This window comes from Salmo salar, chromosome 25 (assembly GCF_965601325.2).
Source record: "Salmo salar chromosome 25, fSalSal1, whole genome shotgun sequence".
NCBI classification, from domain to species: domain Eukaryota; kingdom Metazoa; phylum Chordata; class Actinopteri; order Salmoniformes; family Salmonidae; genus Salmo; species Salmo salar.
In genome coordinates, this window is record NC_138315.1 from 37484665 (window position 1) to 37512485 (window position 27821).

Sequence of the window (27821 nt, forward strand, 5' to 3'; positions counted from 1 at the left end):
CATGTGTAACTCTGTGTTGTTGTTTGTGTCGCACTGCTTTGCTTTATCTTGGCCAAGTCGCAGTTGTACATGAGAACTTGTTCTCAACTAGCCTACCTGGTTAAATAAAGGTTAAATAAAAAAATACAGAGGGTAGTGTGTACGGCCCAGTACATCACTGGGGCCAAGCTTCCTGCCATTCAGGACCTCTGTACCAGGTGGTGTCAGAGGAACGCCCTAAAATTTGCAAAAGACTCCAGGCACCTTAGTCATAGACTGTTCTCTCTGCTAACGCACAGTAAGCGGTACTGGAGCGCCAAGTCTTAGTTCAAAAAGCTTCTTAACAGCTTCCACCCCCAAGCCATGAGCGCTCAGGACCTCAGACTGGGCCGAAGGTTCACCTTCCAACAGGACAACCACCCTAAGCACACAACAAACAACATTTCTTAATGACCACCAACTGCGGTACAATGGTCTAGGCTAGGTATGTAAAAGCTTTTGAAACTTAATTCCAGTTCATCAAAAACATGCATGATCGATTGATGGCCAGTGTTTGGTTAACGGGGTTCCTGAGTGGCACTGCATCTCAATGCAAGAGGCATCACTGCCTTACCTGGTTCGAATCCAGGCTGCATCACATCCGGCCATGATTGGGAGTACCATAGGCCAACGCACAATTGGCCCAGCGTCATCCGGGTTTGGCCAGGGTAGACCATCATTGTAAATAATAATTTGTTCTTATTTTGTTCTTAACTGATTTGCCTAGTTAAATAAAGGTTAAATGAAAAAAATAATTTAAAAAAGTTCAAATCAGTGAGCAGACGAGACCGGAAGGTTATAATTTCTGACGTCAAAAGTGTAGTCGATACGATCGAAAATGGCGGAGTACCTGGCGTCCATTTTCGGTACAGAGAAAGATAAGTGAGTAAACGTTTTTAAATATATGTATCCTTGCTTATTTGGTCTAACAATCATATTATAGACCTATGAGGGGAACTTCCACACTTGCCTTACTAGGTTATATAACTCACAATTAGCAGTGAAATTGTAACGGCGTTAGCTTGGCTAGCTAGTTAGTATGGTACTTAACGTGTTAGAATGATGGATATAACGTTAGACTATTTGGAAAACGTTAGCATGTTGTTGAACATGTGTGCACAGATGGATATGGGATCTTTGATGTGTGTGCTGAGCAGTTTGCCAATCTCACCTGTAAAATGTACATTACATTGCTTAGTACCCTGTTAGTCAAAATCTAGACATTATTTTGTGTGACACTAATGATTTTGTAGTTCGGGAAACACTCTTGGCAACTCACTCTGCCATGTGTCCCAAATTGTTAAACTAGCTAGCTATACCAAGATTTTTCTTCTGTTGCTATACATCCAGTAACGTTAGCTATAATGTCAACTAGCTAGCTCCCAAGATCATCCAGATGCGCATAGCATTTGCCCTGTAAAATGTGTGGTGTGTCCAAGGTTGAAGACATTGTGAGACAGACAATATCTCCAGTAGTACTGATGGACCGGTTGACTCAACCCGCGGTTATATCCGTGGGCCAGACGGAATAAAGAGAAACAATACCTTAAAATCCATAAATGTATAATTAGTGTGCAATTTATATAGGCAACATTGAGGTTTTTCTTTCTTTATATTAGGATATCTGGTATTACTGCATAAACCTACATTTTAGGGTTTAACTGTACGTGCGCCAAATAGTCTAGACATCCAATTGCCAAATAATGCTTTTGGGAACGGGTAGAAAAAGTTAACGTCAATCCATGGAGGCAAGACCACGTTGTCGAAGTTTAATTCAATGAGACACAAGCTGCAAAAGGACAGTCGAAAATAAAGAGAAGGGAGGGCCAGATTTGGAAAAGTTTTAGTGAACCGCTAAAAGAGGGTGATGGCAGATAATCCCATAACATGATAATTCCTATGTTATTTGTGATGATTGCTTGTGAGGCTCTATACAAATGTGACAGTCACAAAACGGGACTTCAAACAGACCTATGGCATGTCAAAGGAACTGTCGCCTACTGTTCAGATAGGTTAAATGGAAACAGAAATCTGGACATTGACTAACCAGAAGATTAAAAAAATATATATATTTGTAATTATTATTTTTTTGTCAAACTCAAGTCCTCTGATAATCGTCCCGTGTGAATCGACATCCCTGTATTGTGGGAGAAATGTCTGAGTTTGACAGCTGTTACTTGGGGTTTGAGCAAGAACACAATAACTGATTCGATAAATTTAACGAAGCGCTGCGCATAGCCTATATATGAAGGGCCTACATGTATCTTTCACAGTGAATACTTTTGTTTATACGTCTTGTGCAAATTATTTGAACATTGCCAAATGGATCACTTAAAATATTGCACCTCTGGAATAATTTTTCAAATATACACTTACAGTGCAGTTTATGATTTGAGCCGATCATGGATTTCAGGAAAAACACCCCCAAAGGGTCAAGTGCTTCAAGTTCCTCGGTGTCCACATCACTGAGGACTTATCATGGTCCTCACACTTATCATTGTCCTTGCACATCAGCACAGTTGTGGAGAAGGCTGAAACAATTTGGCCTGACCTCTCACATCCTTAGTAACTCCATCGAGAGCATCCTGATTGGTTTCATCGCCGCTTTGTATGGCAACTCCTCAGAATCCGTGCGGTGGTGTCGGAGGAAAGCCCTGTTCTCTGTGCTACCGCACAGCAAGCGGTACTGGAGTGCCAAGTCTGGGACCAAAAGGCTCCTTAACCTCTCTGGGGTATGTGGGGCGGTTGCGTCCCACTCGCCAACAGCCAGTGAAATAGCAGAGCGCCAAATTCAAAACAACAAATCTCATAATTCAAATTTCTCACACATACAAGTATTATACACTAGAGGTCGACCGATTATGATTTTTTTCAACGCCGATGCCGATTAGGGCCAAAACAGCCGATACCGATTTAATCGGACGATTATTCTTCTTTTTTTGGGGTGTGTAATAATGACAATTACAACAATACTGAATTAACACTTATTTTAACTTAATATAATACATCAATAAAATCTATTTAGCCTCATAAGTAATGAAACATGTTCAATTTGGTTTAAATAATGCAAAAACAAAGTGTTGGAGAAGAAAGTAAAAGTGCAATATGTGCCATGTAAGAAAGCTAATGTTTAAGTGCCTTGCTCAGAACAAGGGAACATATGAAAGCTAGTGGTTCCTTTTAACATGAGTCTTCAATATTCCCAGGTAAGAAGTTTTAGGTTGTAGTTATTATAGGACTATTTCTCTCTATATGATTTGTATTTTATATACCTTTGACTATTGGATGTTCTTATAAGCACTTTAGAATTGCCAGTGTAACAGTATAGCTTCCGTCCCTCTCCTCGCTCCTACCTGGGCTCGAACCAGGAACACATTGACAACGGCCATCCTCGAAGCAGCGTTACCCATGCAGAGGAAGGGAAACAACTACTAGTCTCAGAGCGAGTGACGTTTGAAACGCTATTAGCGTGCACCTGGCTAACTAGCTAGCCATTTCACATCGGTTACACCAGCCTAATCTTGGGAGTTGATAGGCTTGAAGGGGTGGAATGTTCCAACAGGAATCTGTTCCAAAAAACGTAAAGTAAAAGGTTGCCAACCAACAATGCATACAAAGTAGCAACGCATACAAACCTAGCTAACTAGCTGCCGAATAGGCATCAACTCACCACGTAGCTTATTCTTAATGTTTGTCCATAGGCAAACAGACATGTGAGGACAGACATTTTTCGGAATAAACGTGATGAGTGAAAAACGCAATGAAATAGACCACTCCCAACCCGGTATCTTATTCTGCCGCTATACAACTTTGTATGCGTTGTTTAGTTTTTGGAATAGATTCCTGTTGGAAAGTTCCACAAATTATACCCACCCAGGTTGAAGTCATAAACAGCGCGATGCTTGAAGCACAGCGAGGGGCTGCTGGCAAAACGCACGAAAGTGCTGTTTGAATGAATGCTTACGAGCCTGCTGCTGCCTACCACCGCTCAGTCAGACTGCTCTATCAAATCATAGACTTAATTATAATATAATAAACACACAGAAATACGAGCCTTAGGTCATTAATATGGTCGAATCTGGAAACTATCATCTCGAAAACAAAACGTTTTTCTTTCAGTGACATACGGAACCGTTCCGTATTTTATCTAACGGGTGGCTAAGTCTAAATATTCCTGATAGGCATTGATGTTTATGGTTAGGTACATTGGTGCAACGACAGTACTTTTTTCGCAAATGTGCTTGTTAAATCAACACCCGTTTGTCGAAGTAGGCTGTGATTCAATGATAAATTAACAGGCACCGCATCGATTATATGCAACGCAGGACACGTTAGATAAACTAGTAATATCATCAACCATGTGTAGTTAACTAGTGATTATGTTAAGATAGACTCATAAAAAAACGATCAAATGCTAGCTAGCAACTTACCTTTGCTTCTTGCTGCCCTCGCGTAACAGGTAGTCAGCCTGTTAATCCTTGTGGAGTGCAATGTAAGGCAGGTGGTTAGAGCGTTGGACTGGTAACCGAAGGTTGCAAAAACGAATCCCCCTGAACAAGGCAGTTAACCCCCGTTTCTAGGCCGTCATTGTAAATAAGAATGTGTTCTTAATCTGACTTGCCTAGTTAAATAAAGGTGTAAAAAAAAAAAAAATCCAGTAAATCGGTGGCCAAAAATACCGATTGTTATGAAAACTTGAAATCGGCCCCGATTAATCGGTCGACCTCTATTATACACCATTTTAAAGATAAACTTCTCGTTAATCCACCACAGTGTCTGATTTCAAAAAAGGCTTTACGGCGAAAACATAGCATTAGATTATGTTAGGACAGCACCAAGACAAGGAAAAACCACACAGCCGTTTTCCAAGCAAGGAGAGGCGTCACAAAAAAACAGAAATACAGCTAAAATGAATCACTAACCTTTGATCTTCATCAGATGGCGCTCATAGGACTTCATGTTACACAATACATGTATGTTTTGCTCGATAAAGTTCATCTTTATGTCCAAGTACCTCCATTTTGTTTGCGCGTTAGGTTCACTATTCCAAATGCAGAAGGCGCGCGCACTAAAGTCCAGATGAAAAGTCAAAGTTCTATTACAGTTTGTAGAAACATGTCAAACGATGTGTAAAATCAATCTTTAGGATGGTTTTTATCATAAATCTTCAAAAATATCCCAACCGGACAATTCCTTGTCTTCATAAAGGAAAGAACTGAGCTCGTGCGCGTAACTAAAATAATGGCCTACTGCCAGACACCTGACTCAAACAGCTCTTATTCGCTCCCCATTCACAGTAGAATCCTGAAACAATGTTCTAAAGACTGTTGACATCTAGTGGAAGCCTTAGGAAGTGCAATATGACCCCATAGACACTATATTGGTTAGGCAATCACTTGAAAAACTACACACTTCCTGGTTGGATTCTTTCCTCAGGTTTTTGCCTGCCATATGAGTTCTGTTATACTCAGACATCATTCAAACAGTTTTAGAAACTTCAGAGTGTTTTCTATCCAAATCTACTAATAATATGCATATTCTAGCTTTTGGGCCTGAGTAGCAGGCAGTTTACTATGGGCACGCTTTTCATCCGAACGTGAAAATACTGCCCCCTACCCTGATGAAGTGAAGTTTCTACCCCCAAACCATTAGACTGCTGAACAGTTAATCAAATGGCTACCTGATTATAATTTTTTTCACTGACTCTATTCCAGAGGCTCAATGTACTATTTTTTTTCTATTTGTTTATTTAGCATTGTTGGTTAAGGGCTGGTAAGTAAGCATTGTTGTATTTGGTGCATGTGATGAATAAAATTAGATTTGATTTGGTTCTATCACCGTCTGGTTGCCAACTGCGCTTCATTGGGGGTGATCTCCCAACCATCTAGACTCCAGCCACCCGAGACATCCACTGTTCTACATACTCCTGTCTGGCAGATGGTACCGGTGCATCAAGGCTCAGACCAACAGGCTCCTAAACTGCTTCTATCCCCTAGCCATAAGACTGTTAAGTGGCTAACATCTACTGCGCCCCCTCACACCTACGCCGCTGCTAAAATGATTGATTAGATGTATTACTACCACTACACTGCTGTTCATTGATTATTGTTGCCATTATTATTAGTACTTATCTATTTATCCTGCTACTGGTCACTTTCTCCTGTTTACATGTATATATTGCCACAAGTATATTACCATAAGTATTTACATATTCCTTCCTGCTATCAGTCACTTTTCATCCCTGTTTACAAGTATATACGCCTACAATGTCATTCTTGCGTACACCCACACACTCACCACTTATGCTGCTGCCTTACTAGTTACTGTTATTTCTCCTGCTTCCTCTCACTTTCTCCTAATCCCCGCTTACATGTACATATCTACCTCAAAAACTCCGCTATTCCTGCACATCGTAAATTTGCTATTGGCACTGACCCTGTATATAGCTTTCTCTCCTATTGTGTATTTATTTATATATATCTGTGTATATTAGTTATGCTATTTTGATATTGACTACTGCCCTGTTGGGTAGAGCTTGCATGTTTTAGCATTTCACTGTACTTGTGGATGTGACAACTTGAACTTGTTTAGCAAAGTTGCACCCTGCGGTTTTCACACTCCGCCTCTGACCTTCCACTTGCATTTCAATTGGCCCGTTCCACAATTCATGTGTCTCAAAATTCAGCCAGGTGCAACTTTCCTGAACTGCGTACATTAAGTTTATCTTTTTGTATTTGAACAATTGTCTTATATGAAAGTCAATGTTAACAGAAGTGTATCGCGCGCTAGGTGTATTTGTTTAGACTGAGCAGCGTTGGCAAAATCCCTTCAGGTGGCAGCCAGCTTCGTGAAAAGACAGTATAATGTTGAACGGCTCTAGCTAGCTCTACTGTACTTAACAGGCTGCTGTTTTCCTACCTTTATCACATGATGGAAAGTTTCATATTTCTCTTCATTTGCATGTGACAGTTATGCATTTCAGCACTGATTACTTAGGTATTAATCAGCATTTATTTTTTTTTTCTCCCCAGGGTGAACTGTTCTTTCTACTTTAAAATTGGTGCCTGCCGACATGGTGACCGGTGCTCCAGATTACATAATAAGCCAACTTTCAGCCAGGTATGTCAATTCAGTCAATGAAACTTGTTTAAAATATTTGCATCTACCAGAGGCCTGCATTAAAGGGCATGTGTAAAACTTCTCCTGCCAAGATGAAATGGTTGTCATGCTCTAGGCAGGGTTAGGGTTAGTCAAATTGCTACATTATCTTTGGTTTGGGTAAACTTTGATCCAGTGACTGGTGCTTTGTTTAGCTTGTTCTTCTAATCGGGGACGGGGCAAGTTTTTTTTTTATCAGCACTCTGGTGTTCTGATAGTGAAGCACCATAGTGTGATTAACATTTTGTGCATGACCCCTCCCCCCATTAACATCTACTGATGTGTTTGTGGGCTCTGTTGTGCACCTTTGACAAGCCCCTCTGTATTTATCAATCACCTTTTATATTTTAGTAGTATTGTTATTAAAATGTACTTTGAATGTAGATGACTAAATACAGTACTAGTTAGTGTCCTAAATATATGAAACAGGAAGTGTTCTTTTTTTTATGCAGCCATACTACTGAAACAAGCACAGCGATACATACTTCCTCCATTTTTGCTGGTCCAAGTCTGCTCTGTGGCCTCGCCTCGAATAGCCATAGCGTTTTTTTGCATACCGCATCTCAGTATAACAAACACGTCCCACACAACATTCTCACTTTTTCTAACCCCAATAGGACAAAAAAATCATGTTTTTTTTTTGTAGACAGTCTGCCCTGAATCTAGGCCATCCTCTTTTACCCTTCCACTCAGTCATGTCTGTCTATTTAACTGAGTATCATGACAACTTGGATTGAGAGCTAGGTTTCACCTAGGGGCCCATGACATAACATTGTGTTGCTAGTGTATGTATACTGAAGAAAAAATAAAAACGCAACAATTTTATTGCGTTACAGTTCATATAAGGAAATCAGTCAATTGAAATACATATATTAGGCCCTAATCTATGGACTTCAATTGATTGGGCATGGGCGCAGCCATGGCTGGGCATGGGCGCAGCCACTGGGGAGCCAGGCCCATCCAATCAGAATTTGTTTTTCCCCGCAAGGGCTTCATTACATACAGAAATACTCCTCAGCTTCATCAGCTGTCCAGGTGGCTGGTCTCAGATGATCCCGCAGGTGAAGAAGCTGGATGTGGAGGTCCTGGGCTGGCGTGGTTACACATAGTCTGCGGTTGTCAGGCCGGTTGGACGTACTGCCAAATTCTCTAAAACAACGTTGGAAGCGGCTTATGGTAGAGAAATTAACATTCAATTCTTTGGCAACAGTTCTGGTGGACATTCATATAGTTAGCATGCCAATTGCAAGCTCCCTCAAAATTAAGACATCTGTGGCTTTGAGTTGTGACACAACTGCACATTTTAACATTGGTATTTTGTTGTCCCCAGCACAAGGTGTACCTGTGTAATAACCATGCTGTTTAATCAGCTTCTTGATATGCCGCACATGTCAGGTGGATGGATTATCTTGGCAAAGGAAAAATGCTCAATAACAAGGACGTTATCAAATTTGTGCACAATATTTGAGAGCTTTTTGTGCATCTTTCAAAGTTTTTGGGGTATGAATCATGGGACCAACACTTAACATATTGTTTATTTTTGTTCAGTATAGTTAGAGCTGACACTAGACGGTGTCTTAGGGTATTCACTTCAGGTTGTTGGCAGCTCTTTTTGTATTTTTTTGTTTTGACAGAGCTCATAACATTTGACTATGGATCATTGATGTCCCTCGTTCCCTCATTAATACATATTGTGGGATTGCGTTAGACTAAACTTGACTGAAACACTGCGCTTAATTTCCCCACCTCAAAGCCTGATGTGTCCCTCTCAGCGAGTAGAGACGCATGACTAAGTCGCTTAAAGCATCTACTAAATGGCATAAACATTTAAATAAAATAATAAAACCTAGCACAGCAGCTGTACTCTAGGCTTGCTCTAGGTTTCCCTACAGCTCGCCTCCTCCGGACAAAAAGACAGACTTCCCATCGTGTCCTCCGGTTAAGCACGGACTCTTGCTTTGTTTTGTCACCAGCCTCCCCTCCTACAGACTAAAACTTCCTCTACATCCAGGAATTTTCTCCCCCCTCCCCTTTTTCTATAGGTTCTATGTATCAGGATTTGGGGATTTTGTATTTTTATTAAAAATATTTATTTTTATTTTTCCCTCTCCAGACCATCTTGATTCAAAACATCTACCGTAATCCCCAAAACAGTGCGCAGACGGCCGACGGCTCCCACTGTAAGTGCCTCTGCTCCAGTCCTCTCAGCCCTCAGGTCTCTCTAGCTCTCTCCTCCCTCCTCAGATTTTAGGTCTGCGTCTCCGCTGGCTTCCTGCAGGGCTTCTGAGGGTCTGTCTCAGCACTGGTAGCAGGGGGTACCTCAATATGCCGCACCCGGAAAAACGCCCCCTATTTCGCCAGTGATATGGATTTATTGTATTTATCTATGGCCATTCAGGAGGTCTAAGCCTAGGTGTAGAATGACATGCTCTGATGGTGACATTGAGAAAAGGACAAACAAACAAAAATGCCTTGATCCACTAAATTTGCACTGATCCCTTACAGTGAAGTTAATACCTCCAAGCGATCTCCTGGTAGTATCTGTTTTCTAACACAGTTATAGTGCACAAATGACTCACTTTAGGTATTTATCAGGCGCTTTCAGACAAGACTAACAACACTCCGACTGCCCTAGTGCCCAACATTTGTTGGAGGTTGACAGCAAAAATATCGATATGCATTACTGTCCAGACACAGCACGGCTTTAGTTTTGGCTCTCGCCACACTGTCGCCCCTATATGATAGACTGATTAACTTATGTCAGCCATATTGTAAATGTTATAGTACCTTGAAATTGAGCCCCGACTAACAGAGCTGATGCATTGCCACTCACTGCCTCCCAGGTAAGTCGTTGGTTTGTGGTCTTGTTGCTGTCATGTATAACTGTTCTGTTTCTCAGCTGAGCATCTCAGAATGACTCACAAAAAGTTACTTTGAAAATGTATCAAAAGAAACTTAGAATAAAAAGCTCATCTTGGCATTCAATCACCTATGATTCAGCAAGTTCTTGAAGTCATTTCGAGCCCCATTGACCTTATATTGTATGTGTGTGTATACAGTACCACTCAAAGTTTAGACACCTACTCATTCAAGGGTATTCTTTATTTTTAGTATTTTATACATTGCAAAATAATGGTGAAGACATCAAAAGTGTTACATTGATTTGTGTATTTTATATTTGAGATTCTTCGAAGTAGCCGCCCTTTGCCTTGACAGCTTTGCACACTCTTGGCATTCTCTCAACCAGCTTCACCTGAAATGCATTTCCAACAGTCTTGAAGGTGTTCCCACATACACTGAGCACTTGTTGGCTGCTTTTCCTTCACTCTGTGGTGCAACTCATCCCAAACCATCTTAAATGGGTTGAGGTCGGGTGATTGTGGAGGCCAGGTCATGTGATGCAGCACTCCATCACTCTCCTCCTTGGTCAAATATCCCTTACACCCTGGAGTCATTGTCCTGTTGAAAAACAAATGAATGACCCACTAAGTGCAATCCAGGTGGGATGGTGTATCATTGCAGAATTCTGTGGTAGCCATCCTGGTTAAGTGTGCCTTGAATTCTAAATAAATCACTGACAGTGTCATCAGCAAAGCACCACCACCATGCTTCACGGTGGGAACCACACATGCAGAGGTCATCTGTTCACCTATTCTGCGTCTCACAAAGACATCGTGGTTGGAAACAAAAATGTCAAATAAAATAATGTCCTTTGCTCATGTTTCTTGGCCCAAGCAAGTCTCTTCTTATTATTGGTGTCCTTTTAGTAGTGGTTTCTTTGCAGCAACTCAACCATGAAGGCCTGATTCACTGATGGATGTCTGTTATTTGAATAATTTAATTGGGCTTCAATTTGAGGTGCAGTAAACTAATGAACTTAGCCTCTGTAGCAGAGGTAACTCTGGGTCTAACTTACTTGTGGCGCCCCTCATGAGAGCCAGTTTCATCAGCGCTTGATGGTTTTTGCGACTGCACTTGAAGGAACTTTGAAAGTTTCTTCACATTTTCTGGGTTGACTGACCATGTTTTGAAGTAATGATGGGCTGTTGTTTCTCTTGGCTCACTTGAGCTTTTCTTGCATAATATGGACTTGGTCTTTTACCAAATAGGACTATCTTCTGTATCCCACCCCTACCTTGTCACAACACAACTGATTGGCTCAAACGCATTAAGAAGGAAATCAATTCCACAAATGAACTTTTAACAAGGCACCCCTGTTAATTGGAATGCATCCAGGTGACTACCTCATGAAGCTGGTTGAGAGAATGCCAAGAGTGTGCAATGCTGTCATCAAGGCAAAGGCCAGCTGCTTTGAAGAATCTCAAATTTGATTTGTTAAACACTTTTTTCCTTTTTCCTTTTTTTTTTTTGTTAGTACATGATTCCATATGTATTATTTCATAGTTTTGATGTCGTCACTTATTCTACAATGTAGAAAATGGTACAACTAAAACTTTGGAACGAGTAGGTGTCAACTTTGATTGGTACTGTATGTACAGCACATTTGGAAAGTATTCAGAGCTCTTTACTTTTTCCACATTTTATGTTACTGCCTTATCCTAATATCGATTAAATCCCTCCCCAACCTACACACAATGCCCCATAATGACAAAGGAAAAAAACATGTTTTTAGGAATGTTTGCAAATGTATAAACAATTTAAAATCACATTTTACATAAGTATTCAGACTCTTTACTCAAGTGCTTTCTTTAAGCGATTACAGCCTAGAGGTCTTCTTGGGTATGACGCTACATGCTTGGCACACCTGTATTTGGGGTGTTTCTTCTCTGCAGATCCTCTCAAGCTCTGTCAGGTTGGATTGGGAGTGTCGCTGCACAGCTATTTTCAGGTCTCTCCAGATGTCCAAGCTCTGTCTGTGCCACTCAAGGACATTCTGAGACTTGTCCCGAAGCCACTCCTTCGTTGTCTGGGCTGTGTGCTTTGGGTCATTGTCCTGTTGGTAGGTAAACCTTCATCCCAGTCTGAGGTCCTGAGCTCTCTGAAACAGATCCTTGATGAAAACCTTTCTCTCGATCCTGACTAGCCTCCCAGTCCCTGCAGTTGAAAAACATACTCATAGCATGATGCTGCCACCACCATGCCTCACCATAAGGATGGTGCCAGGATTCCTCCAGACGTGATGCTTGATTTCATCAGATCAGAAAATCTTGTTTCTCATGGTCTGAGAGTCCTTCAGGTGCCTTTTGGCAAACTCCAAGTGGGCTGTCCTGTACCTTTTTACTGAGGGGCTGCCGTCTGGCCACTCTACCATAAAGGCCTGATTGGTAGAGTGCTGCAGAGATGGTTGTCCTACTGGAAGGTTCTCCCATCTCCACAGAGGAGCTCTGTCAGAGGGATCATCGGGTTCTTGGTCACCTCCCTGACCAAGGCACTTCTCTCCCGATTGCTCAGTTTGGCCGGGTGACCAGCTTTAAGGAAGAGTCTTGGTGGTTCCAAACGTCTTCCATTTAAGAATGATGGAGGCCACCGTGTTATTGGGGACCTTCAATGCTGCAGAAATGTTTTGCTACCCTTCCCCAGATCTGTGCCTCGACACAGTCCTGTCTCGTAGCTCTATGGACAATTCCTTCAACCTCATGGCTTGGTTTTTGCTCTGACATGCACTGTCAACTGTGGGACCTTATCTTAGGGGTGTGTGTGTGTGTGTGTGTGTGTGTGTGTGTGTCTTTCCAAATGATGTCCAATCAATTGAATTTACCACAGGTGGACTCCAATCAAGTTGTAGAAACATCTCAAGGATGATCAATGTAAACAGGATGCACCTGAGGCTCCATTTCGCTTCTCATAGCAAAGGGTCTGAATACTTATGTAAATAAGGTGTTTTTTGGGCATTGTGTGTACATTAACGAAGAACATGTTTTATTTAATCCATTTTAGAATAAGGCTGTAACAATGTGGAAAAGGTCAAGGGGTCTAAATACTTTCCAAAATGCACTGTGCGTAGATTTACACTACGGTTCAAAATTTTGGGGTCACTTAGAAATATCCTTGCTTTTGAAAGAAAAGCAAATTTTTGGTCCATTAAAATCACATCAAATTGATCAGAAATGCATTGTATACATTTGTTAACCTGTTACGGCTAGGCTCGACAATATCCGGTGAAATGGCAGAGCGCGAAATTCATTTTCTTTTAAATTAGAAATATTTACCTTTCATACATTCACAAGTGCAATACACCAAATTAAAGCTGAACTACTTGTTAATCTAGCCATCATGTCAGATTTCAAAAAGGCTTTACAGCAAAAGCACACCATATGATTGTTAGGTCAGCGCCTTGTCACAAAAAACACACAGCCATTTTCCAGCCAAAGAGCAGTAACAAAAAGCAGAAATAGAGATATAAAATGAATCACTAACATTTGCTCAGATGGCACTCAGGACTTCAAGTAACACAATACATGTATGTTTTGTTTGATAAAGTTCATATTTATATCCAAAAATCTCAGTTTACAAAGGCGCGTTATGTTCAGTAATGTTGTGCCTCGAAAACATCCGGTGAATTTGCAGAGAGCCACGTCAATTTACAGAAATACTCATTAACTTTGAAAGATACAAGTGTTAGGCATATTATTAAAGAAACTTCTCCTTAATGCAACCACTGTCAGATTTCAAAAAAGCTTTACGGAAAAAGCACACAATGCAATAATCTGAGTACAGCGCTCAGCCACCAAAACAAGCCACAACATGGCGGGTATCTGTATGGAGTCAGTAAAAGTCAGAAATGGCGTTATAAATATTCACTTACCTTTGATCTTCATCGGAATGCACTCCCAGGAATCCCAGTTCCACAATAAATGTTTGTTTTGTTCAATGAAGTTCATCTTTATGTCCAAATACCTCCTTTTTCTTCGTTTTCGTTCATAATTCCAAATGCACAAGTCGCGGGCACTAAGTCCAGACAAAGTCAAAAGTTCCATTACAGTTTGTAGAAACATGTCAAACGATGTATAGAATCAATCTTTAGGGTGTTTTTATCAAATCTTCAATAATATTCCTACCGGACAATTCCTTTGTCTTTAGAAAGGAAAGGGAACGCAGCTCATGGCTGCGCGCGTGACTAAACTAAAGACTTTCAGCCTGACTACTGGTTCAAACAGCTCTTATTCGCTCCCTTTTCACAATAGTAGCCTGAAACGATGTTCTAAAGACTGTTGACATCTAGTGGAAGCCTTAAAGTGCAATATGACCCCATTTACACTGTATATTGGATAGGCAATCATTTGACAAACTACAAACCTCAGAAAAATCTAACTAGGAAGTGGGAAATCTCAGGTTTTCACCTGCCATATGAGTTCTGTTATACTCAGACATCATTCAGTGTTTTCTATATATTATATGCATATTCTAGCTTCTGGGCCTGAGTAACAGGCAGTTTACTCTGGGCACGCTTTTCATCCAAACTTCCCAATGCTGCCCCCTATCACTAAAGAGTTAATGTTGTAAATGACTATTGTAGCTGGAAACAGATTTTTTAATATTTTTTTTTTTAATGGAACATCTCCCTATTATCATCAACCATCACTACTGTGTTCCAATGGTAGTTGTGTTAACCTTGGATTAGCTATCATTTTTAGAAGGCTAATTGACCATTTAGAAAACCCTTTTGCAATTATGTTAGCACAGCTGAAAACAGATCTGATTTTAAAGAAGAAATAAAACTGGCCGTCTTTAGACTAGGTGAGTATCTGGAGCATCAGCATTTGTGGGCTTGAGTATAGGCTCAAAACGGCCAGGAACAAAGAACTTCTGAAACTGGTCAGTCTCTCTCTTTTTTATAAATGTTTATTTTCCAATACAAAATACATTTTAAAAAAAAGACAGAAATACAAACATTGACATTCATTGTAGTGTTGAATGGGATGGCCAATTTTAGAGGATGAAACTTAACTCACACATACAAAAAATAAATCCTATTAGGTGGTACATGTATAAGAAGACAGCATATCGTCATTACAAGCAGTGTAGTTAAGCCAAAAATAAATATTGAGTGGAGTACAGCACATAACCACATTTCAAAGGTCGATTAGTCTCCAATTTCCAAAATTGCAATATGAGCCGTTTGGCTAATAGAGTACAAAGAGACGGCCTTCCCTTCCTGGTTATTCCCATCAACTGTACCAAACAGAAAGATCAATGGGTCTGGGGCTATAAGGCTTTAGATAAGCAATTAAAAATGACAGCCCAGTAAGCATGTAACTTAGGACATGTCCAAAATAAGTGGGTCAACGTCCCCTCATCCTGCTTGCTCCTCTCACACAGTGGTGAGGTGTCCGGGGAATATTTTATGCAGTTTTACTTTTGAATAATGTAACCTGTGTATCACCTTAAACTGAACAAGGTTGTCTGGCATTCACTGAACTGTGGGTTATATTCCTGAGAGCTTCTACTGAGGCCTCATCTGAGATTTCTGAACCAAGTTCTTGTTCCCAAGCCCTTTTAATTGTGTCTGTAGCACATCATACAGTCTAGAGACCGACCCTTTTGAATGGGGTTTGACAAGGATCAGGCTATCTAATGTAGTGTTATTTGGCTTAACTTCTTACATCTAGACGTTCCGCTAGCGGAACACCACTCCAATATCCAATGATAGGGCGTGGCGCGAAATACAAACTCGTCAAATCCGAAAACTTCCATTTTTCAAACATATGACTATTTTACACCATTTTAAAGACAAGACTCTCCTTTATCTAACCACACTGTCCGATTTTCAAAATGGCTTTACAACGAAAGCAAAACATTAGATTATGTCAGCAGAGTACCCAGCCAGAAATAATCAGACACCCATTTTTCAAGCTAGCATATAATGTCACATAAACCCAAACCACAGCTAAATGCAGCACTAACCTTTGATCTTCATCAGATGACACTCCTAGGACATTATGTTATACAATACATGCTTGTTTTGTTCAATGAAGTTCATATTTATATCAAAAACCAGCTTTTTACATTAGCATGTGACGTTCAGAACTAGCATTCCCACCGAACACTTCTGGTGAATTTACTAAATTACTCACGATAAACGTTCACAAAAAACATAACAATTATTTTAAGAATTATAGATACAGAACTCCTTTATGCAATCGCTGTGTCCGATTTTAAAATAGCTTTTCGGTGAAAGCACATTTTGCAATATTCTGAGTAGATAGCTAGCCTGTGATGGCCGGGCTATTTTGACACCCACCAAGTTTGGTACTCACCAAACTCAGATTTACTATAAGAAAAATTGGATTACCTTTGCTGTTCTTTGTCAGAATGCACTCCCAGGACTTCTACTTCAACAACAAATGTTGGTTTGGACCCAAATAATCCATAGTTATATCCAAATGGCGGCGTTTTGTTCGTGCGTTCAAGACACTATCCGAAGGGTAACGCGCCCGCGCGTATCGTGACAAATGTCAAAATATTCCATTACCGTACTTCGATGTCAAACGCTGTTTAAAATCAATTTTTATGCGTTTTTTTGTTTTTTTTTGTATATATTTTTTTTTGTAAAATAGCGATAATATTCCTACCGGGAGGAGTCGTTTTCGTTCAAAGACTGAAAATGTAAAATGGACTCTTCATGTGCATGCGCGCACCCGTGTCATTGTTCTCAGATTGACCACTATCCAAATGCGCTACTGTTTTTCAGCCTGGGACTGCAAAGTCATCATTCAACGTTCTGGCGCCTTCTGAGAGCCTATGGGAGCCTTAGAAAGTGTCACGTTACAGCAGAGATCCTCTGTTTTCAATAAAGAGGCTAAAGAAGGCCAAGAAATGGTCAGAGGGCACTTCCTGTTTGGAATCTTCTCAGGTTTTGGCCTGCCATATGAGTTCTGTTATACTCACAGACACCATTCAAACAGTTTTAGAAACTTTAGGGTGTTTTCTATCCAAATCAAACAATTATAATTTCTGGGCAGGAGTAATTAAACAGATGAAATCGGGTACGTTTTTTTATCCGGCCGTGAAAATACTGCCCCCTATCCATAACAGGTTAATGTCACACTGTGGATATGTGTCCTTAAGAAATTCCTGATTTGGAGGTATCTAAAAAAAATGTGTTGGCATGTTGAACTTTACCTGTAATTGTTGAAATAAAGCTAACTGACCATCCATGTATAAATGACCAATTGTTTTGAGCCCCTTCTCCCTCCACTGTGTGAACACCATATCATCCAATGCAGGGTGGAAAGCATGATTCAGGCAAATCGGGCTGTCAATGTATACAGTGGGTAGGCATTTTTTTAACAATCTGTTTCCCGATCTTAAGAGTATGACAAATGACTGGAGTAGAGTCACAAGTGGCTTTTTTCACATATGATAGACTTTTAACAAGTGCAGGGAGTGAGGAACGTTGACAGGAGGCCTGCTCAATCAAAAACCATGAAGGCATATCATTTTGTCATATCTCAAGTAAACTTTCCCTCCAGAAAGACACAATGTTCAGATTAGCAGCCCAATAATACAGTTTAAAGTGATGAAGGCCAAAGCCCCCCCCTCTATCTTGTACTTGCATAAATGCTTCTTTGAAATTCTGGCTGCCTTGTTATCCCATAAAAATGGAATTACTATTGAATCCAGTTTCTTAAAATAGCTTTGTGGTATGAAATTGGATAGATGTTGGAAGAGGTAAAGAAACCTTGGTAGGACAACCATTTTAATAGCGTTTATACGACCAACCAAGGAGATAAATTCAGGTAGAGTTTTCCAAAGAAATCTATCAGCTTAAACAAAATATTCATGTACCAATTAGCTTTCAATAGCTGATCAAGGTCTCTTGTTACTACAATGCCAAGGCTTGTGAACTTGTCCATCGCTGTTCTAAATGGGGTAGATTGCAGAAATTGCATATACACAGGCTGTGATATTGGCATCAATTCGCTTTTTTGCCAGTGTATCTTTTTAGCCAGAGAAGGAGCCAAATGCATTTATCAAGTTAAGTAAGGGGGGAATAGAAGTTTTAGGCTTGGATAAAAACTAAAGAACATTGTCTGCATATAGGGACATTTTGTGCTGCGTGTCTTGTATTTTAACAGAAGCTATATCGGCACATGCCTGAATGCGAGGAGCAAGGGGTTCGTTCCATGGCCATGGCGAAGAGAGCAGGCGAAATAGGGCACCCCTGTCGGCAGCCCTAGAACAGGCGGAATGACTGCCACATTTCTTGATTGGTTACCACGGACGCCATTGGGTGTGCATAAATAATTCTTATCCAATTAAAACATTCCTTTCCAAACCCGAAATGCTCCAGAACCGCCATCATATACATCCACTCAATCTGATCAAATGCCTTCTCTGTGTCAAGCTATTACCACTGCCTCAACTTTATGATCATGATACATTACATTGTAAAGGCGTCTCAAATTGTAGTATGTATGTCGGCCTGGGATTAAACCTGTTTGGTCAGGGTGTATGAAGTCAGAAATATATGTTTTCAATTGGTTTGCCAATATCTTTGTCAACACCTTTTTGTATGGGGAGTAACGACATGGGGCGATAAGACGACATCTCCATGGAATCTCTTTCTTTTTTCAAGATCAGTGCTATTGTAGCCTCAGTGTTTGCAGGAGTTTGGCGTTTTCTTTGGTTTGTTTAAACATTCGCAACATAAGTGGAGCTAGACTGGCGCAGTACTTCTTATAGAATTCTATTACATATCCATCGGGCCAAGGGGCCTTGCTGTTTGGAAATTGTGCTATCGCTGTGTTAATTTCCTCAAGTTATGCCAGCATCGAGTGCAGCAGCCGCCCCCCTGTCTAGTTTAGGAAGTTCACATTCAGCGAGAAAGCGTTCCATAGTTTGTCGATCAGTAGCATCGCATTTTGATTGATATAGCTCGGAGTAAAAGTATTGCCGCGATTCTTCCTCTGATGTATAATAAATAATGTAACCTATAATCACAGCCTTTAGAGATTCCCTTAGGGTTGAGTAGTCAACATCCCCAGTGTCGTTAGCTCCGAGGAAAAAGGCAATCTGCTCCTTCAAATACTGACAAAGCCTCATCTTTCAACAGGTATGCGTCTAAGCGCCAAGGTCGCCGACCTGTAGACATATTGTCGAGTTTCAGCACCATGGACAGAGGAGAGTGGTCCGTAATTAGAATAGGGTGGTAGGTAACCGATGCAGCTGCTGAAATTAGTTTTGAGTCCAACAAAAAAATAGTCAATTCTGGAATATGATTTATGAACTGACAAAAATAAAGAATAATCCCTATCTGTTGGGTGCGTCAGTCTCCAAATATCAACAATGTTAAGGTTTGTCATCAATGTATTTACACACTGGCATTTGATTGTTGAAGTGACCTTGATAACTGTTTATCTAAAAAGGATCTAACGTACAGTTAGTCACCTCCAACAATACAAACCTTGGTGTCTAGACATACAGCTTGAACTAACTCGTCGTCTATAGATGCTCCGCATATAAACAAATATTAAGTAACACTTAACTCTCACGTTAGGGGGTGAGTGGCGCTAAAACATGATAGGCTAAATAACGCTATATAAGCCACATCTCACCCATTATTTAAGTCCCAATTTCTGATCGAAAAGATATAGGCAGGAAATTCAAACACATTCCTGGCCTGTATTTGGTCATTTAGCCGATTGACACAGCCGTTCTGTATACTCAGCCAGGGTACTTACTTGACAAGAACAGATCGGCCTCTTTTGGGTTGTCAAACGTACGTGTTGATCCCTCGACTGTCACCTTAAACCGGGCTGGGAAGAGGAATACATATCGGATGTTGGCCGCCCTGCATTTCTTGCGTAACTCATCATACTCTTTATGTTGGTTCCTCACCTCCAAAGTAAGATCTGGGTAGAGACACACACTGGCTCCGTTGTAGTTAAGGGGGAACTTTTGACTAGCCAGCTTGAGGATGAGATCCCTGGTCTGGGGATAGTGCAGCCGTACAATGAATGGCCTTGGTGGCGCGCCCTTGGCCAGCTTTGTTGCCTGTGATCTGTGTGCGCGGTCGATCAGGATGGCCGTTTTGAAGTGTTCACTCCCCAGCAATGCCAGTATCAGCTCCGAGACTAATTCAGTGGGTTTCCCTTTTTCAGTGTCCAACTGTATCCCAAATATTCGGATGTTCTGGCGTCTTGAATGCAACTCAAGCATTTCCAATCGGGCTTTCAGGGTTTTGTCTTTTTTTTTTTTTTACGTTGCGCACTGTTTCTCTATGTCCTGTAGCCTGGCCTCGTGATCGACTGTCGTCTGCTCAACCTCATGCACCCTTCCCTTACTTGCCTTCACAGTTTCAGTCAAAGTCCCAATACTATTCGAGATATCAGCCAACCTTATGACCACCTTCTTGCTTAGTGAGTTTATGGCAGCCAGTATGTCACGTTGAGTAGGCTCTGTGGGGAAGTCTTGGGAGCTAGCATCTTCAGCTAACTCCTCATGGGTCGGCGATGTTGAAATTGGTTCGTTGTCTCTCATTCAAATTATCTTGTTTAGCGCCCCTATTTTTTTGGTGCCTTTTCCATATTGCCAGACAATGTTTGAAGTTATAGGTTGTGAGAGGTTAAGATGACTATTAATTTGTTTCAAAATAGAGCAGAGCTCTAGCAAAGCACGTCTACTCCATAGCACGTTCTCTAGCACCCCCCCCCGTCAGTCTATTCTTGTTCTGTTAAATGAAGGCTATTCCATGTGAGAAATTACCAAGAAACTGAAGATCTCGTACTACTCCCTTCACAGAACAGTGCAAACTGTCTCTAACCAGAATAGAAAGGAGTGGGAGGTTCCGGTGCACAATTGAGCAAGAGGACAAGTACATTTGTCTTGTTTGAGAAAACAGATGCCGCACAAGTCCTCAACTGGCAGCTTCATTAGAAAGGGTTTTCTAATGATCAATTAGCCTTTTTAAAATGATAAACTTGGATTAGCTAACACAACGTGCCGTTGGAACACAGGAGTGATGGTTGCTGATAATGGGCCTCTGTACGCCTATGTAAATATTCCATAAAAAATCAGCCGTTTCCAGCTACAATAGTCATTTACAATATTAACACTGTCTACACTGTATTTCTGATCAATTTGTTATTTTAATGGACTAAAAATGTGCTTCTCTTTTCAAAAACAAGGATATTTCTAAACGACCCCAAACTTTGAAAGGTTTTGTAATGTAGTGCATTTGGGAAGTATTCAGACCCCTTCCCTTTTCTCCATATTTTGTTATGTTAGTGTTATTCTAAAATTGATGTAATTTATTCCTCATCAATCTACACACAATAGCCTATAATGGCAAAGTGAAAACAGATTTTGTATTTTTTTGTTAATTTATTAAAAATAATTAAACATGTAAGTAAATTTCTAGGTATTCAGACGCTTTTCTGAGACTCGAAATTGAGCTCAGGTGCATCCTGTTTCCATTGATCATCCTTGTTGTTTCTACAACTTGGTTGACGTCCAACTGTGGTAAATTCAATTGTTTGGACATGATTTGTCGTGTGTGGGGAAACCATTTTATCAATTTTAGAATATGGCTGTAATGTAAGAAAAAAAAAATATATATATATATATATGGAAGAGGTCAAGGGGTCTGAATACTTTATGAATGCTGTGTGTGTATAATATATAGTAAAAATTATATAATTTGCGATAGTCAAATATTGTCATTCTGAGATTGTCGCTTCTTCCAGCTCCCTCTGTTTCGGCGTGGACCAGTCCCATGGATCATCTTAACGTCTTTCAGTCATCCCTTCCTACCCTGGTCTGGGGCTGGTTGGGGCACAATTACACTGTTTTGAGGGAGGGGGATGGGAGTAAATGCACCTATTTTTAAGTAACAGTTAAGAAATCTGCCTGAAACTATCTCAAAAATGTATATTTTGTATTTTCAGACCATTGCCCTCTTGAACATTTACCGTAACCCTCAAAACACTGCCCAGTCTGCCGATGGTTTGCGCTGTAAGTTTCCGACCTGTTAACAGGGACCAGCTGCTATGTTTCCTCTTGATCTCGCATTCTAAGATTTATCCCTTTTTTTTTCTTTTTTTTCCCCCATCAGTGATAAGGTTTGGACCCTTTAAGGTGCTGTACTAGACATTAAATACAACAGGTACTAGTGTTAAGTAAAACAATCCATGTAGGCTACACTTCTGGTAGGTACCATGTAGTCACTTACAGAAATAACCAAATAAAGGTTGATGCATACAGTAGTGTATATTTCTATTAGATTTTGAATTAAGACCTTTTTTCTAGGAAATAGTTTATTCATGATTGTTTCAAGTACTCACTCATTTACACTTCACTAATCCTATTCAATAAGTTAACCCTGCCCCATAGTCTCAGGTCAAACTCATTTATGGAAATGTCTTGTTTTTATTGTACAAAATGTGATACATGGAATGTGATTTTGGGGAGATGAGTATGACTGACTTTTTCCCTAGAGTGTTTAGGCCCCAGTGAGTCCCATTCCTTAGTATTCATTGACAGCTATATTATGTCTGTGACAGCGCCAGAACCTTGCTATTACTACTTAGCACAGAATTTAACTTTAAATGAGTCTCTTAAGACTCCTCATTAGGGAAAATGTCCAGTCTTACTGTCCTTGTTGTGCAGGGGTACAATGAACTGATTCTTGGCACTGACCCTTTGGCTCCGGACACGATATTTCCTGAAATCCCTATTTCATGTGTACTGGACTGTGTGCTATTGGGAAATTCAAGTCATTTGTAATTCAGTAATATTTAGACTAAAATCCTGTCCAATCAGTCCAGACTCGTATGTTTTTAGCAGTGTTTCTCTTGTTAGTTAATGAAACCACAGTGATGATGTCATTGGCTTGTCCCTGATGAGTGTGTTTTTCCTGTGGCCACTAGGTGCTGTCAGTGATGTGGAGATGCAGGAGCACTACGATGAGTTCTTTGAGGTGAGTCAGTGACACGTCAGCTTCTGGTATTATTGCACTATAAATCCACTTAAAAGGAGTGGATGATGCATCTCTTCCCCCACCACACAGCCCATGTGGGAGTCGATGACAAAATACTGAAACCGACTAGAAATATTACAACTTTTTTATTTTCCCCCTGACCATTTTTGGGAAATGCGCTTTGAATTCAAGCAACCTTGAGACGTCGTGTTTTCCCCTTTCTGTCTGCCAATCCACCTCTGTTTCTCTTGTTGTAGGAGGTCTTCACAGAGATGGAGGAGAAGTACGGAGAGGTGGAGGAGATGAATGTGTGCGACAACCTGGGAGACCATCTGGTTGGAAATGTATACGTGAAGGTGTGTCACTGACCATGTAATTGTGTCTTTGGTGGGTTTTGTGCATGTTTGTTGAACACACATTCTCCTTCCATTTAATCACAAACACACTGTCGTTGTCTCTGCCTCTTAAGAACCTAATTTCGCGCACACACACCAACTCTGTGATGGTCTCTGTGTGTAGTTCCGTCGTGAGGAAGACGCGGAGAAGGCAGTGATGGATCTGAATAACCGCTGGTTCAACGGTCAACCAATTCACGCCGAGCTCTCTCCCGTTACTGACTTCAGAGAAGCCTGCTGCCGCCAGTACGAGATGGGGTCAGTACTCCACCTCAGGACCACATACACATCATTTTCAGCTCAAGATGGCGTTAGTGGTGATTACAAATGCTTTGTAATTCATTGAGGTTATTTCAATTAAATAAATACAATTTTATTTGTCACATACACATGGTTAGCAGATGTTAATGCGAGTGTAGCGAAATGCTTGTGCTTCTAGTTCCGACAATGCAGTAATATCCAACAAGTAATCTAACCTAACAATTTCACAACAACTACCTTATACACAAAAGTGTAAAGGAATGAAGAATATGTACATAAAAAAATATATGAATGAGGGATGGTATAGAATGGCATAGGCAAGATGCAGTAGATGGTATAGAGTACAGTATATACATTTGAGATGAGTAATGTAGGGTATGTAAACATATGACGTGGCATTGTTTAAAGTGGCTAGTAATACATTTATTATATCAAGTTTTCCATTATTAAAGTGGGTGGAGTTGAGTCAGTATGTTGGCAGCAGCCACTCAATGTTAGTGATGGTTGTTTAACAGTCTGATGTCCTTGAGATAGAAGCTGTTTTTCAGTCTCTCGGTCCCAGCTTTGATGCACCTGTACTGACCTCGCCTTCTGGATGATAGCGGGGTGAACAGGCAGTGGCTCGGTGGTTGTTTTCCTTGATGATCTTTTTTGCCTTCCTGTAACATCGGGTGGTGTAGGTGTCCTGGTGGGCAGGTAGTTTGCCCCCGGTGATGCGTTGTGCAGACCTCCCTACCCTCTGGAGAGTCTTCCGGTTATGGGCGGAGCAGTTGCCGTACCAAGCGGTGATACAGCCGGACAGGATGCTCTCGATTGTGCATCTGTAAAAGTTAGTGAGTGTTTTCGGTGACAAGCCGAATTTCTTCAGCCTCCTGAGGTTGAAGAGGCGCTGCTGTGCCTTCTTCACCACGCTGTCTGTGTAGGTGGACCATTTCAGTTTGTCTGTGATGTGTACGCCAAGGAACTTAACTTTCCACCTTCTCCACTACTTCCCGTCGATGTGGATAGGGGGGTGCTCCCTCTGCTGTTTCCTGAAGTCCACGATCATCTCCTTTGTTTTGTTGACATTGAGTGTGAGGTTATTTTCCTGACACCACACTCCGAGGGCCCTCACCTCCTCCCTGTAGGCCGTCTCGTCGTTGTTGGTAATCAAGCCTACCACTGTAGTGTCGTCTGCAAACTTGATGATTGAGTTGGAGGCGTGCATGGCCACGCAGTCGTGGGTGAACAAGGAGTACAGGAGGGGGCTGAGAACGCACCCTTGTGGGGCCCCAGTGTTGAGGATCAGCGGAACGGAGATGTTTCCTACCTTCACCACCTGGGGGCGGCCCGTCAGGAAGTCCAGTACCCAGTGGCACAGGGTGGGGTCGAGTCCCAGGGTCTCGAGCTTGATAACGAGTTTGAAGGGTACTATGGTGTTAAATGCTGAGCTGTAGTCGATGAATAGCATTCTCACATAGGTATTCCTCTTGTCCAGATGGGTTAGGGCAGTGTGATTGCGTTGTCTGTGGACATATTGGGGCGGTAAGCAAATTGGACTGGGTCTAGGGTGTTAGGTAGGGTGGAGGTGATATGGTCCTTGACTAGTCTTTCAAAGCACTTCATGATGATGGAAGTGAGTGCTACAGGGCGATAGTTCTTTATCTCAGTTACCTTAGCTTTCTTGGGAACAGGAACAATGGTGGCCCTCTTGACGCATGTGGGGACAGCAGACTGGGATAAGGATTGATTGAATATGTCCGTAAACACACCAGCCAGCTGGTCTGCGCATGCTCTGAGGACGCGGCTGGGGATGCCGTCTGGGCCTGCTGCCTTGCAAGGGTTGACACGTTTAAATGTTTTGCTCACGTCGGCTGCAGTGAAGGAGAGCCCGCAGGTTTTGGTAGCGGGCACTGTATTGTCCTCAAAGCGAACCAAAAAGTTTAGTCTGTCTGGGAGCCAGACATCCTGGTCCGCGACAGGGCTGGTTTTCCTTTTATAATCCGTGATTGACTGTAGACCCTGCCACATACCTCTCGTGTCTGAGCCGTTGAATTGCGACTCTACTTTGTCTCTATACTGACGCTTAGCTTGTTTGATTGCCTTGCTGAGGGAATAGCTACACTGCTTGTATTCGGTCATGTTTCCGGTCACCTTGCCCTGATTTTAAAAGCAGTGTTTTTTTTTGTGCTTTCAGTTTTGCGTGAATGCTGCCATCAAGCCACGGTTTCTGGTCTGGGAATGTTTTAATAGACGCCGTGTGTATGACATCGCTGATGCACTTGCTAATAAACCTGCTCACCGAATCAGCGTATTCATCAATGTTGTTCGCCGCAATGCGGAACATATCCCAGTCCACGTGATTGAAGCAATCTTGAAGCGTGCAATCCGATTGGTCGGACCAGTGTTGAACAGACCTGTGCGCGGGAGCTTCCTGTTATAGTTTCTGTCTATAGGCTGGAAGCAACAAAATGGAGTCGTGGTCCGCTTTTCCGAAAGGAGGGCGGGGGAGGGCCTTATATGCGTCGCGGAAGTAGGAATAACAATGATCTAGGGTTTTGCCAGTCCGGGTTGCGCAATTGATATGCTGATAGAATTTAGGGAGCCTTGTTTTCAGATTAGCCTTGTTAAAATCCCCAGCTACAATAAATGCAGCCTCAGGATATGTGGTTTCCATTTTACCTAGAGTCAAATGAAGTTTGTTCAGGGCCATCGATGTGTCTGCTTGGGGGGATATATGCGGCTGTGATTATAATTGAAGAGAATTCTCTTGGTAGATAATGCGGTCGGCATTTGATTGTGAGGAATTCTAAGTCAGGTGAACAGAAGGACTTGAGTTTCTGTATGTTGTTATGATCACACCACGTCTCATTAATCATAAGGCAGACACCCCCGCCCTTCTTCTTACCAGAAAGATGCTTGTGTCTGTCGGCGCGATGCGTGAAGAAACCAGCTGGCTGTACTGACTCCGATAGCGTGTCTCGAGTGAGCCATGTTTCCGTGAAACAAAGAACGTTAGTCTCTGTCTCTCTGGAAGGCTACCCTTGCACGGATTTCGTCTACCTTGTTGTCAAGAGACTGGACATTGGCGAGTAGTATGCTCGGGAGCGGTGGGCGATGTGCCCATCTACGGAGCCTGACCAGAAGACCGCTCTGTTCTACGGCGTCGTTGTTTTGGGTCGGCCTCTGGGATCCGATCCATTGTCCTGGGTGGTGGTCCAAACAGAGGATCCGCTTCGGGAAAGTTTTATTCCTGGTCATAATGTTGGTGAGTTGACGTTGCTCTTATATCCAATAGTTCCTCCCGACTGTATGTAATAAAACCTAAGATTACCTGGGGTAACCATGTGAGAAATAACGCACAAAAAAATTAAATACTGCATAGTTTCCTAGGAACGCGACTCAGGGCGCCGGAAGTAAATGCTAGAGCAAGGGTAACTACTACCAAAATCCACACGCCTTTATCTCCATTCCTTAGATTAGATTTCTTCATATGACCTATTTCATTACCTAACTGCAGTTCCAACTTTCTCTACAGGGAGTGTACTCGAGGAGGCTTCTGTAACTTCATGCACCTGAAACCCATCTCCAGGGAGCTGAGGAGGGAGCTGTACGGACGCCGCAGGAAGAAGGGGTATGCTCCGGCACTCTTACAGTCAACGCTAATCACAGAACTAATGCTGCATTCAAGTGCTCTCCGAAATACACATTTCTGACACGCTAAGGTTTAACTGGGAAAATTCTAGTTTTGAGTTTAACTAGCTACTTTTTCTCTCTTCTTACTCAGAGGGGGCCATCGTTCTCGCTCCCGTTCCAGGGAACGCCGTTCTCGCTCGAGGGATAGAGGCAGGGGAGGCAGACGCGACCGCGAGAGAAGGCGTTCCAGAGAACGCTCTGGAAGGTTCTAAACCAAGCCACCACCACACGTCCATCACTCTCCATCCATTCTCAAATCCCTATATCTTTCCCTCCATTGCGGCCTTTTAATTCCCCGTTGGCCCTTTCATATTGTCCCAATGACCAAAACTAATTGGAAAATGTTGGACTTGATATTTTTCTTTTTTATAATTTTTATTCAAGAAATGTAAAGCTTGCCATCTCAATAAAAAAACATGTTTTACAGGGCGCTA

General features: G+C 41.7%; 1 protein-coding gene across 4 annotated transcripts; it reads left to right on the top strand.

Moving 5' to 3' along the window:
• The first annotated feature begins 796 nt into the window (after window positions 1–796).
• Window positions 797–27821, top strand: LOC106586690 (splicing factor U2AF 35 kDa subunit). Of its 4 annotated transcripts, none has more exons than XM_014174233.3 (9): window positions 843–900; window positions 7050–7137; window positions 9290–9356; window positions 22026–22092; window positions 23007–23056; window positions 23314–23412; window positions 23576–23709; window positions 27230–27325; window positions 27479–27821. In XM_014174233.3, the coding sequence occupies exons 5-9, from the start codon at window positions 23027–23029 to the stop codon at window positions 27597–27599; spliced, it is 480 nt and encodes a 159-aa protein (XP_014029708.1). In that variant the 5' UTR covers window positions 843–900; window positions 7050–7137; window positions 9290–9356; window positions 22026–22092; window positions 23007–23026; the 3' UTR covers window positions 27600–27821. The 4 variants fall into 4 exon arrangements, with proteins under 4 accessions (XP_014029706.1, XP_014029705.1, XP_014029708.1 ...); XM_045707506.2 differs by lacking the exon at window positions 843–900 and adding an exon at window positions 22193–22243; XM_014174231.3 differs by lacking the exon at window positions 22026–22092 and having other exon boundaries at window positions 797–900.

Excerpts from the sequence above, each read along its gene's own strand:
- LOC106586690 (XM_014174231.3), top strand. The coding sequence starts at position 857 with ATGGCGGAGTACCTGGCGTCCATTTTCGGTACAGAGAAAGATAA. Across the intron at positions 901-7,049 it reads TTCGGTACAGAGAAAGATAA|GGTGAACTGTTCTTTCTACT; the intron begins GTGAGTAAACGT and ends TTTTCTCCCCAG. Across the intron at positions 27,326-27,478 it reads GGACGCCGCAGGAAGAAGGG|AGGGGGCCATCGTTCTCGCT; the intron begins GTATGCTCCGGC and ends CTTCTTACTCAG.